The sequence below is a fragment of the Salvelinus sp. IW2-2015 genome, unplaced genomic scaffold (assembly GCF_002910315.2).
Source record: "Salvelinus sp. IW2-2015 unplaced genomic scaffold, ASM291031v2 Un_scaffold2278, whole genome shotgun sequence".
NCBI classification, from domain to species: domain Eukaryota; kingdom Metazoa; phylum Chordata; class Actinopteri; order Salmoniformes; family Salmonidae; genus Salvelinus; species Salvelinus sp. IW2-2015.
Window position 1 is genome coordinate 1 of NW_019943605.1, and position 13,666 is coordinate 13,666.

Sequence of the window (13,666 nt, forward strand, 5' to 3'; positions counted from 1 at the left end):
TTTTCCCACCCCTCTGTGGCCCTAAAGGTATTCTATCATGGGGTTAAGCTATGATATAGCCTTATAGGTCTGAATGGGAACTGGCTAAAATTAATCTAATGGATCAAGGAGGGCAGAACATACATCTAAAAGAATCACTCTTTATCCAAAATCATTGAAGATTAAATGGATCACAAACGTAAATTTAAATCCTCAGGTAGCTGTCCAGCTCCATAAATGCCGAGACGCAAGGCAAATAAAAAATTTAGCATACAGCCGAGGGACCGAAACATGTAATCGAATGCTGTCAGTTTGAAAGATTTTAGCATTAAGAAGACTGCACGCATAAGTGCGTAGTGAAGCCATAAATAATTGAAGCCCCTACTGAAAGCCTAACAGGAATCAGATATCTCCAATGATTAGTCAGCATAAATAAAGCAATAAATTTCCGTTCTCTATGGCGTCTAGTCAGTAATCTGTTAAATTTTCAACAAGAAGCACCAACGACGACACAAGAGTTCTCCAATTTATAGTAAAAATGACATCCCGCTACGAGCGGAAGGATGAACATGTGTGTAAATTACAAGAAAAACCGACATCATAATCAAGGCTCCATCGTAGTCCGTATATTTATCGTAATGTTAGCAAAGTCGGACAGCTAAAAATTTACTTCAAACGAAAAAACCACCACTAATGAGCAATTTGTCGTACCCTCATGGCGCGACTTCAACAAGGCGGGAGGGAAAAATATTCTATCGGTCTGCGAGAAGGACCATCCCATAATTGGCAACTTGAAGATACAATATAGATAATAAAGGCTGCGAAAAATCTAGTACAAAGTCGAAAATAAAAGCAACCCCACTGTTGCCATTGTAAGCGCAGAAAAAGCAGGGAAACCCAAGGGAACGCAAGCATAACAATGCAAGAACCCAGACGTGGAGAGGCTTGGAAAATACCCAAACCCTATATTCAAACTTACTTTTTTAAAACCTTGAATAGGGCTCGCGAACAAAAGTAAAAACACTCTTTAACTAAAATAATGTAGATCTGTGACCAGCACAGGCACGAGTGGAAAAGGCCAAACACCGCACACGACCACACAAAAGAGAAAAGGGCGAAGTTACATGATATCAAACATTTGCTGCATGAAATTAGGAGGATGAGTACTTGCGTGGCTGTCCGCATCGTTTTTCCACAAGTTCATTCAATGTATCCTCCGTCCAGGGAAGTTCTAGACGGCGCGGGGCCGCCGCGCGGTAAGCGCTCTCCCGAAAGGCGCTTTTGGAGGGCCAAAAAATAAGTTAACCTCACCTAGATTGAAGGTCCGCCGGTGACCGGGCTGTTGTTCAGCGAGGTAAGTCGAACTTCCCTGTGTGGATGCCTTATTGATCAGTTCATCGAAAAAGAATAACAGTTGTCTTCACAGCAAGGCGTTATGCTGCTGTCACAAACTATAGGCACAAAACGGTCTAATTGACTAGCTCTCTCCTGGTCTTTTTACTGTCGAGCATGCTGACTGGAATTCAAAGGCGGATTTTCTCCTGTCCTGTTTTGTTACGGTAAACGACGGAAATCGGCCCGTATGTCCCGGTTGTTTGTACTGAGAAGAATCGGACCCTATTCTACCCACTGCGCCCAGCATGGCGGGCATCTTGTCTTTCAGTGGCGGAGGAGAACGGCCTCAGGCTTGCCAGCGAACTCTCGCGAGCACTCCTGGCCTTACCGCGTTTGACTCGCCCAACTGCCCGGCATAAATGTTGCCCTCAGGGTCTGCTTAGATCAATGCATTGAGCGTAATCAACGCATTTTGAAGAGCGTTCCTGGTCTATTGGGCGCTTTCTCTAATAACTTGTGTCGCGAGCATAGTTACCACCATTGGTATCAACAGCAAGATGGAGTTAAAACCCGAAGCAGCAGTTCCAACCTGTTTTGTCTTGCTGCACTTACAACGTCAGCAAACATGACGAAGTGAGTACATTACACAACCTTCTGAGATTTTTCAGACTTCCTGATTTTAAGTTTCTACTTAGAGTAGAAACCTAGTCAGGTGTCCAGTCTGTTTCTTATGAAGTGATTGAGTGATTGTAACATGTTGGCGTTTTAGACACCGCTGAGGCGCTAATTTTGTTCATACTCTGATTTTTAACCCTTATAAATTCTCAGACTGCAACTGTAGCAGCTTGCCTTTAGCCCCTGCTGCGTCGTGTAGTATGTTGTTGACCTGGAAGACCTCGTCGTTGATACTTGGTTGACCGCGTCCGTGATACAGAGAGCTGTCTCTTCCTCATGGTTTCTGGTCAGGTCTGAGAAAGCTGCTGCTGCTAAATTTTTCTTTCCGCATCATGCCCCGTCATCCGCAACAGAGTCAGTTGCTATTCTGCGTCCCTCTCCTAAGATGCGCTTCAACTGTCAGGCTCGTACATTATTTCAGAGATGACATTGATCCCTGAGCCTGCCGAGTCTGCCAAGTCATTGCATTCAGTAATGACTCTGTAATGTCCACACCAGAACAGCCATTTGTACTTCCACACCCGATGAACATTTCGGTCCTCGATTTGTCGTTGTTGTTCAGTTATCCCCTTTGCTGGCCCAAGGCTGAAACACAGACAATATGTCTCTACTCTCACGTGTAGCCTAGGAAAACACATCCTGCCCTGCTGTCCTGGTTGAACCACCTTTTCCGTCTGTTCTATACGCCACCCTGCGCACACTCGGACCTGTGGTTGTGTTAGTAGTTAAGAGCAACCTGAATCCACTCGCATTGCTCTCGGTTGTCTTAAGCTTTCCGGTACGACCCTAGACTGAGAAGATGTCGGTTTTTACGTATGACCGCACGGTAACTTGGAGCGCGGAGGGGGGAGAGGTGGTGCACGGTACAAACCTTTGAAGACGGAACTGATAAGAGTAGTAATAACTGAGATAAACAAGAGGACGGCGGCCTGAACGTGATTCGGAGAACATGAGGCCTCCGAAATGTTACATGCTCCATTTTCACAAAAAGGCTTTGTTGGATAGCTGAACGGACACAGAACGGAGCGTTTTCATAACTGTAGTAGGTGAACTAGGATAAAATTTACAATAACTTAAGGCTGTCAGCCCACAGCTGTAGCTTTTCAACTCTAATTGGCATCCATGAATTTCCACGTATCTTCGAATCGCAAGAAGCGGCACAGTCCCGCCTCCTGTGTCCACACATCGCAGGTGCTCCGCGTTGTCAAAACCACAATATTTTCCCAAGGCAGCTCCATCTCATACACATCTTGACACCTACTTCATACAAATCATGCCGTAGGTTGTGCCTGCACTAGCGACGTAAGCCAAAACTGCCTCTGTCACGCTTAGGCTGGAGCTCACTCCCGCGGATGAAAATTGGAACAATATGCTGGGGCAATGTCAGAAATGTCGCGTGCTTCTCATCCACAGCAAGAATATGCCAATGAATTTTTCCCTTTTTCACAGCTGCCTTTTAGATTGAATGGACAACTGGTCTACTAAATTCGGCATATGTAGGTGTTTTGCTCAGACTACATGTTAAAAGAGTTGCCTTTTTTTCTGGGCAACTTCGTCACAAACTTTAACTCAAAAGCAGTTTTTGATGAAATCCCTCCTGTTAAATGGCCGGGCTGTTTAAAGTCCTCTTCTGCCAAAATAAAACTGCCCATTGACGCACTTGCTTGCTTTTAAGAGCCTGCGATGATTGGGCTTTATTCTTGACTAAGCTTCGATTTACGGCCGTTTAACCGCCCTTTTAGCTTGTTCCATGTCCATATATTCTTTGTTTTTTGTCGCGATGTTTCGTTTCATTAATGTGTCTCAGATTATACCTCTTCACAGTACCGACGCCACACTTTCCTCCACACAGAAGACACAACAGGTTTTTCAGCTACCTCGTGAACATATACTCGACTCCCACCTTGTTTGAAACCCCGGTTCTCAGTGTGCACCTTCCGTTTGCCATTTTGATGGTATCTGAAAGTTAATTTTACTGGGATGCTGAGAGCTGCGGCCAAATAATATTGAAATGAAGCAGCCTACGCTGGTGCGTCACCGTTGCATTGTGGGGAAATGTATAGTGGTGCGGTAAAAGAATCTGCGGGCTGGCCGCTTGCTGCGGTCTGCGCGGCGCGGTTCTAATAATAAATCAAGATCATCCAGGGGCGTAAAAAACCTTCTCGCGGCGGCCGGAGTGCGGCCCGCGGGCCTTGACTCTGACATATGATGGTTTAAATAATAACAGATGGGTCTTAGTTATATGTGATAACAATGTATACGTGAGCGAGTGTGCAATAACTATTGGTTCCATTATGTGGTGATGCTGACTGACATTAGGGATGAGATTAAATAGATCCTGGAATTTAGCCTGGTCTGGAGCAGGCTAGTCCACAGAATAAATCTCATGGTAATTTATACCATAACATATCCTCCTGCCCCTACCATCTTTAGTGCAACCGGGATTACGGATCAATGAGCCAGGATCACCAAGATATCCTGGCATCCCTTATCCTAGTTTTGTGCAACAGCCCCAGTCTCAACGACAACAACAACAGTCAGCGGGTCTAAACAAACAGACAACACAGCGGGTCTAAACAACAACAACAGCACGTCAGGGTCTAAACAACAACAACGACAGTCAGCGGTCTAAAACAACAACGACAGCTACGGGTCTAAACAACCAACCTCGACAAGTCAGCAGCGGGTCTAAACAACAACAACGACAGTCAGCGTCTAAACAACAACAACGACAGTCAGCGGGTCTAAACAACAACAACGACAGTCAGCGGGTCAAAAACAACAACGACAGTCAGCGGGTCTAAACAACAACAACAACGACAGTCAGCGGGTCTAAACAACATGTAAACATGAATCTGGTCTAAACAACAACAACAAATGGTCAGCTACAAATCACTCAATCACTTCATAAGAAACAGACATGGACACCTGACTAGAGTACTTCTAAAGTAGAACTTAAAAATCAAGAAGTCTGAAACAAATCTCAGAAGGTTGTGTAGTGTACTCACTCTCGTCGATGGCAGACTTGTTCTCTGCATGGCTCTCGATGTCTTTAGAGAACCATTCATTAAACTCTTCGTGAGAGTCAAACAGCGTAGGCATGATGAAATGGAGCAGAGCCCACAACTGAGACAGGAAATAATAACAGTCAGCATCTCTACAGTACCAAACAGACAGAGAGAAATACAGCCCTTTGAATTACAGTCAGCATCTCGACAGTACCAAACAGACAGAGAGAAATACAGCCCTTTGAATTACAGTCAGCATCTCGACAGTACCAAACAGACAGAGAGAAATACAGCCCTTTGAATTACAGTCAGCATCTCGACAGTACCAAACAGACAGAGAAATACAGCCCTTTGAATTGAGAGAGAGAGAAAGAGACAGTCAGAGCCTTCAGAAAGTATTCACACTCCATTGACTTTCCACATTTTGTTGTTACAGACAGAATTTAAAATGTTTAAAAATTTAGATTTTGTGTCACAGGCCTAAGACACAAAGTGCCAAAGTGTTTTTAGAAATCTTAACAAAATCAAAAAGCTGAAATGTCTTGAGTCAATAAGTATTTAGTCTATTTGTTATGGCAAACATAAATAAGTTCAGGAGTAAAAATGTCACAAGTTGCATGGACTTACTCTTTGTGCAATAATATTGTTTAACATGATTTTTGAATGACTGCTTCATCTCTGTACCCCACACATACAATTATCTGTAAGGTCCCTCAGTCGAGCAGTGAATTTCAAACACAGATTCAACCACAAAGACCAGGGAGGTTTTCCACTGCCTCACAAAGGGCGACATCTATTGGTAGATGGGTAAAAAAACAAATTTTTAAAAGCAGACAATGAATATCTCTATGAGCATGGCGAAGTCCTTCCTAACTCAGTTGCCAGAGAGGAAGGAAATCCCCCTGGGATTTCACCATGAGGCCTATGGTGACTAAAACAGTTATTACTATGGCTGTGATTGGAGAAAACTAAGGAATGATCACCAACGTTGTAGTTACTCCACAATATTAACGTAAATTACGGAAGTGATACTAACCAAAACAAGGTCAAATCTACACTGGCGTTGCTTACCAAGATGACATTGAAATGTTCCTGAGTGGCCTAGTTACAGTTTTGACTTAAATAGGCTTGAAAATCTATGGCAAGACTTGGGAATGGCTGTCTAGCAATGATCAACACCCAACTTGACAAAGCTTGAAGATAATTTTTTAAGAATAATGTGCAAATATAATACAATCCAGGTGTGCAAAGCTGTTAGAGACTTACCCAGAAATACTCACAGCTGTAATCGCTGCCAAAGGTGATTCTAACATGTACCGACTTATTACGGGGTAAAGAAAAAAATATTTAAATACATTTTTAATTCAGGCTGTGACACAGCAAAATGTGGAATAAGTCAAGGGGTGTGAATACTTTCTGAAGGCACTCTACAGCATATACAGACAGGCTGAGAAAGAGATATAGAAAGGGAGAAAGAATTTGAAAGAATTTACCCCAAAAAAAACAGCGCAAACTAGAATGCTATTTGGTCCTAAACAGAGAGTACACAGTGGCAGAATACCTGACCACTGTGACTGACCAAAAATAAAGGAAAGCTTTGACTACGTACAYACTCAGTGAGCATAGCCTTGCTATTGAGAAWGYCCGCCGTAGGCAGACTATGTGCAKACTGCCCACAAAATGAGGTGGAAACTGAGCTGCACTTCCTAACCTCCTGCCAAATGTATGACTGRATTTGAGACACATATTTCCCTCAGATTACACAGACCCACAAAGAATTAGAAAACAAATCCAATCTTGATAAACTCCCATKTCTACTGGGTGAAATACCACAGTGTGCCATCACAGCAGCAAMATTWGTGACCTGTTYCCACAAMGGCAACCAGTGGAGAACAAACACCATTGTAAATWKAACCCATATTTATGTTTATTTATTTTCCCTRTTGTACTTGAACTATRTGCACATTGTTACAARACRGTATATAGACTTATGGCATTTTAAATGTCTTTATTCCTTTGGAACTTTTGTGAGTGTTTACTGTTTATATGTTATTGTTTATTATCCGTCTCACTTGCTTTGACAATGTAAACATACATTTCCCATGCCAATAAAGCTTTTTGAATTGAACTGTGAGAGGGAGAGAGTATGAGGAYAGAAAGAGAGTCGATTCAATCTGGTTTGTTGCCGTTTGCTTTCTCGTGTGTATTATTTACTATGTATAATTGTTTTGGTTGAGATATATATATCTCTATATGATTATTGTTGCTCAAACATATTTACATAAATTAACATACTACATATACTGTACATTGATTTAGCAACAGTGGTAACCACCCATCCATGATATTAAGCATTTATTAAATAGAGAGAGAGAGAGCCAGAGAAAGAAGAGGAGAGAGACAAAGAAAGAAAGAGGAGAGAGAGCGACAAAGAGATAAAAAGAGAGAGCAGACAGACAGAGCGAGACAGACAGAGAGACAGACAGAATGACCTCTCACCTCTGCCATAGTGTTCTGTATGGGCGTTCCTGTGAGCAGCAGTCTGTTTCTACACTGAAACTGCAGCAAGATCTTCCAACGAACACTGTCAACACAGAGACACAATGCAAACTTATTGGACTACATGACGTATACATCATCATCGAACTGCACTGCGTGGGGAAATCGGGTCTCATTTGAGACAACTGAAAGAGCTGCTCCAGCTGGTACTGTTCTTTAGTGACTGGGCCTCGCCCAGAACCACGCACTCTCACTTGACCSTCTGAACTGAGACGGATCGCTGCCGTCTTAAGGGCTCCTGACCAATTCTGCTATTTCCTGTTTTTTTTAATTTTTTATATAAGCTGATTCCATAACTTCCGATGACCGCAAGCCGCGCCTGGACATCAGAACAGCGATCACTAACCTTGTTTTCGGATGCGGATTTGTATTTCCCAGTCGACAGCTGTGGATGTACAACTCACCTCGGACCAGGCCTTTATCCCCGGGGATAAAGAGGAAGAGACGAGGCAGACGAGCTCCTCGATGAGACGAGTAAATAAACGGCCTCTACCATCCATTCTATTGGCGCAACGTACAGTCACTGGAGAACAACCTGGACGAGCTCCGTTCGAGACTATCCTATCACAACAGGACCTGAAGAACTTACCCTGTGTTTCTCGGAGTCACGGCTGAATAAGGACAATACGCGTCAAGCTGGTTTTTCTATATCGTCAAGACCGAATGGTAGCTTTTGGTTAAGGAAGGAGGTGTGTGTCTTTGTCAACAACAGCTGGTGCGCAATCGCAAGGCATATAGCTGATTATGGATTACAGGAAACAGAGGGGCCGAGCACGTCCACATTGACGGGACTGCAGTGAAGCAAGTCGAAAACGTCCAAGTTTCTCGGTGTCCACATCACTAAGGAATTATCATGGTCCACACACATCAACACAGTCGTGAAAAGGGCACGACAACACCTCTTTCCCCTGAAAAGATTCGACATGGGCCTGTAAAATCCTCCAAAAGTTCTACAGCTGCACCACTGAGAGCATCTTGACTGGCTGCATCACCGTTTGGTACGGCAACTGCTTGGCATCTGACCGCAAGGCGCTACAGAGGGTAATGCATACAGACCAGTATAACACAGGGGCTGAGCTTCCTGCCACCCAACCCTTCCTTGGTGTCTAAGGAAGGTCCTAAATATTGTCAGCCACTCCAACCACTCAAGTCATAGACTGTTCTCTCTGCTACCACACGGCAAGTCTGGAACCTAGCTATAAGTACACATCTAGCTCCATTACCTCGTACCCTTGCACATTGACTCAGTACTGGTACCCCGTGTATATAGCCAAGTTATCATGGACTCAGTACTGGTACCCCGTGTATATAACCAAGTTATCATGGACTCAGTACTGGTACCCCGTGTATATAGCCAAGTTATCATGGACTTGGTACTGGTACTCCGTGTATATAGCCAAGTTATCATTGACTCAATGTATATTTATTCTTTGAGTTATTATTTTTTCTACTATTTCTCTCTGCGTTGTTGGGAAGAACCCGTTGTCAGCTTTTCACTGTTAGTCTACACCTGTTGTTTACCTTTTCACTGTTAGTCTACACCTGTTGTTTACCAAGCATGTGACAAAACAGATGTTGATCTATTAGTGTCTAGAAGTCTAGGGGGTAGGGGTTAGTGTCTAGAAGTCTAGGGGTAGGGTCTATAGGTTATGGTTTACCTGGTACTGCTCTTTAGGMACTAGGCCTCATCCAGAAACATGTACTGCCACTTGACCCTCTAGGGMTAGTGTCTAGGGGTTAGTGTCTAYGGTCRTKAAACTCAACTRTGGACCTCYAAGCCAGTTCCACTGCTTCTTTTCATTGTTCCCTTCAAATCAGGGACTGCAGGGTTCCATCTTTATATTTTGATTTTCATTGTTGGACATAAGACTGTATAAACACCAGGAAATAATCTCCGAAGTGATTTTGGAAATCTGTTCGCAACTATTCACTATAGAGAGACATGTGATCATATACAAATGTAATAATTCGATTTTTTTATATCAAATATAATTTCTGTTTCGGCTTCGTGTGTTTAATTTGCAGTAAAAAAAAACAATATTTGTAATTATTTTAAGACATTATTGAGCAAGCTAGGATGGACGTAGTCAATATAACTATTTGTTCAGCACTTTTGAATGTACAACGACAGAATTCAGAACATGGGCTGTCCTTACAGTATTCTCCCTGTACACCAAGTCAGAACCATTGGATAAATAAAGGGGGCATATAAGCAGACAATGAAAGCTCAATAAAAAGATTGTCCCGTGACTGACTAGTTGATTATCCCTGGTCTAGGGGTCAGGGTTTACCTGGTACTGCTCTTTAGGGCCTGCGCTTCATCTAGAACCATGTACTGCCACTTGACCCTCTGGAAGTACTTGACATCCTGAACGACCAGCTGGTAACTGGTGATCACCACGTGGAACGGAGCATTCTGGGTATACAGGGTTTTCTGGCTCCAGAACTTCCTGATCACTTTGCGGTCGTGAGGGTTCCCCCAGTACGGCAGAACCTGAGGGACAAACGGCACAACGGGTTAATAAATGAATATAATATGTGAATCTGCTCCATGTATTTTCTCAAGGAGGTCCAGTAATCATTGAGTCAGATGTAAAAAAGGAGTTTAGATACTTAGTCTGTGTTGAACTTTTGTTTCTAATTGAATATAGTTATTTTATCACAACAGAAGGTTAACATTTTAACCTTCTGACTTTTTCCAGTAGAAAGGAACATTTAACACAGTTGCTTTTTTTTCAACAAAAAAAAAGTCTTATTGTTTAGTGAGAAAACATTTCAACTTTGACTCCATGGACTGTTGATACGAGACCTTATGTTAAACTATGTGACGGGACCATAATGAATCCCTCAACACAAATACTGGCTGAGGCTCCATTGTGTGTGTGTGTCCATTGTTGCCGGGTCAGTTTCTCCGCCTGTCTCGTTCTCAGGAACTGATACTTATCTGATGTTTGTTAACACCTCATCACCATGGTGAAACACTTGATTTACTGTCTTCTGGAAAACGTCCAACAATGATGCTTTTGCAGTAAAAGTTGGTGTATATGGAGGAGGGTGTGTGTGTGTGTGTGTGTGTGTTGTAAGATACCATGCCTCCGATTCATAGTTACCATAAGTCGTATAATACTATGCTGCCCCCTAAAGGACAATCGGAATAAGGCACCTAAGAAACCACCGGTTCTCACACCTTCAGATTACAGGGTGTTGTGATGCATTTTCCCCCTCACTCAATATAGCATATACAGTTAAAATATACAGTCAATTAACACAGAGGCAGAGCCAATAGGCTGAAAAGTTTAACGAAAGGAGAGAGATGGACAGAACAGCCGACAGAGAGATGGACAGAACAGCTGGTGGACAGAACAGTCGACAGAGAGATGGACAGAACAGTCGACAGAGAGATGGACAGAACAGCCGACAGAGAGATGGACAGAACAGCCGACAGAGAGATGGACAGAACAGCCGACAGAGAGATGGACAGAACAGCTGGTGGACAGAACAGTTGATAGAGAGAACAGTTGATAGAGAGAACAGCTGATGGACAGACAGAACAGCTGATGGACAGACAGAACAGCTGATGGACAGAACAGTTGATAGAGAGAACAGCTGATGGACAGACAGAACAGCTGATGGACAGACAGAACAGCAGATGGACAGAACAGCAGATGGACAGAACAGCTGATGGACAGAACAGCTGATGGACAGAACAGCTGATAGATAGTGTCAGAGCAACAGTAGGATCCTGATGTCTCACCTTGAATTTGGGGACAAAGCGTGTAAACTCCTGGTGCCAGTTATTCAGTGTGGAGGCAGGAGAGATGATGAGGAACGGACCCCAGATGTTGTCACGCTGCAGAGGACAGGACAGAGACACTCAGTCAGTCACCACGACAGGTATGCATGTGGGTGTGGACGTGTTTAACTATTCTTGTGGGGACCAGAAGTCCCAAAACAACAGTAAACAAACATTTGACCAACTGGGGACATTTTGTTAGTCCCCACACAGGTATGCATGTGGGTGTGGACGTGTTTAAACTATTCTTGTGGGGACCAGAAGTCCAAAACAACAGTAAACAAACATTTGACAACTGGGGACATTTTGTTGTAGTCCCCCACCGAGGTAGATGCATTTCTTAGGGGTTTGGGGTTACGGTTAGAATTTACATACGGGATTAGGTTAGCAGGGTTATGCATGGATTTGGAGCTAGGGTTAAGGTTTTAGGAGCTAGGAGTGTAGGTTAGGTTAAGCTAGGGTTAGGTTAAGAGGAGCTAGGGTTAGGTTAAGTTGAGGCTAGGGTTAGGTTAAGGAGCTAGGGGTTAGGTTTTAGGAGCTAGGGTGTTAGGTTAGAAGAGCTAGGGTTAGGTTAAGGAGCTAGGGTTAGCGTTAGAGAGTTCTAGGGTTAGGTTTAGGAGCTAGGGTTAGGTTTAGAGCTAGGGTGCTAGGTTTAGGAGCTAAGGGTTAGGTTTTTTAGGAGCTAGGGTTACGGTTAGAATTACATTAAGGGTTAGGAGCTAGGGTCGGAGCTGGGTTAGGAGTAGGGTTAGGTTTAGGAAGCTAGGGTTAGGAGCTATATGAGGTTACGCGAGCCTTTAGGGTTAGGAGCTAGGGTTAGGGGCTGAGGGTTTAGGTTTGGTAGGTAGGAAGTCATTTAGGAGTTAGGTTAGCTAGGGTTAGCACTGGAGTTAGGGTTAGGAGCTAGGGTTAGGAGCTAGTAGGGTCTAGGGTTTAAAGGAGCTTAGGGTTAGGTTTATGTGAGGCTAGGTTTTAGTTTAGGGCTGGGTTAGGGGCTAGGTTAGGAGCTAGGGGTTACGCGTTTAGGAGCTAGGGGTTAGGTTTAGGAGCTAGGGTTAGGTGTTTAGGAGCTAGGGTTAGGTTAGGAGCTACGGTTAGGTTTTTAGGAGCTAGGGTTTAGGTTAGTGCTAGGGAGGCGTTAGGATTGCTTAGGCCGGGCCTTAGCGGTTAGATATTACAGTTAAAGGGTTTAGGAGCTAGGGTTAGGCTATGCTATGGTTAGGAGCTAGGGTTAGGAGCTAGGGTTTTTAGGAGCTAGGGTTAAGGTTTAAAGCGGGTTACGGGTTAGGTGTGTGTAGGGAGCTTAGGGTTATGTTAAGCACAGAGCTTCGGGTTAGCGTTAAGCGCAAGCCTAAGGGGTTTATTGATGCTAGGGTTTGGTACGGTTAAAGACATTAGGGTTAGAGTTAGGAGTTAGTGGTTAGGAGCTAGTAAGGTTTAACTACGGTTGTTTAGGACTCGGGTTAAGTTTAAGGAGCTAGGGTTAGAGGAGTAGGAGTAGGGTTAGGGTTTAGGAGCTTAGGTTTAGGAGCTAGGGTTATGGGTTTAGCGAGTGGTGGTATTGCTAGGGTTAGGTTAAGACTAGCGTTAGGAAGGCTCTGTTAGGTTTTAGGCGCTAGGGTTAGGGTTTTAGGAGCTACGGGTTAGGTTAGAGCTGGGTTAGTTTCTAGGGTTAGGTTAAGGAGCTAGGTTACGGTTTTAAGGAGCCTAGGGTTATGGTTTAGGAGCTTAGGGTTAGGTTTTAGGATAGGTCTAGGAGTTAGGTTTAGGAGCTAGGGTTCTGGTTTAGGAGCTAGGGTTAGGTTTAGGAGCTAAGGGTTAGGTTAAGGAGCTAGGGTTAGGGAGCTAGGGTTAGGTTTTAGGAGCTAGGGCTTAGGTTAAGGAGCTAGGGTTGGAGCTAGGGTTAGGTTTAGGAGCTAGGGTTTAGGTTTAGGAGCTAGGGTTAGGTTTAGGAGCTAGGGTTAGGTTTAGGAGCCTAGGGTTTAGGCGCTAGGGTTAGGTTAGGAGCTAGGGTTAGGTTTAGGAGCTCGGTTAGGTTTAGGGACTAGGGTTAGGTTTAGGAGCTAGGGTTTAGGTTTAAGAGGCTAGGGTTAGGAGCTAGGGTAGGTTTAGGAGCTAGGGTTAGGTTAGGAGCTAGGTTAGGGAATGGGACTTGTGTCCCCCAAGAAGTTTAGCTGTACAAAGAGTGTGATGTGTGTGTGTGTGTGTGTTGTGTGTGTGTGTGTGTGTGTGTGTGTGGTGTGTGTTGTGGTGTGCTGTGTGGTGTGTGTGTGTGTGTGGTGTGGTGTGCTGCGTGTTGTGTGTGTGCGTGCGTGGT

The 13,666-nt window shown here is 44.0% G+C and overlaps 1 protein-coding gene across 1 annotated transcript in view; it reads right to left on the reverse strand.

Moving 5' to 3' along the window:
* Window positions 1-4,675: 4,675 nt before the first annotated feature.
* ino80 (INO80 complex ATPase subunit) overlaps window positions 4,676-13,666 on the reverse strand; it is a 28,071-nt gene continuing 19,080 nt past the window's right edge. Inside the window, 4 exon segments of the mRNA XM_024140789.2 lie at window positions 4,676-5,115; window positions 7,497-7,581; window positions 9,848-10,050; window positions 11,311-11,406. Of these exon segments, the coding sequence (XP_023996557.1) occupies window positions 4,945-5,115; window positions 7,497-7,581; window positions 9,848-10,050; window positions 11,311-11,406 (555 nt within the window). The 3' untranslated portion in view covers window positions 4,676-4,944.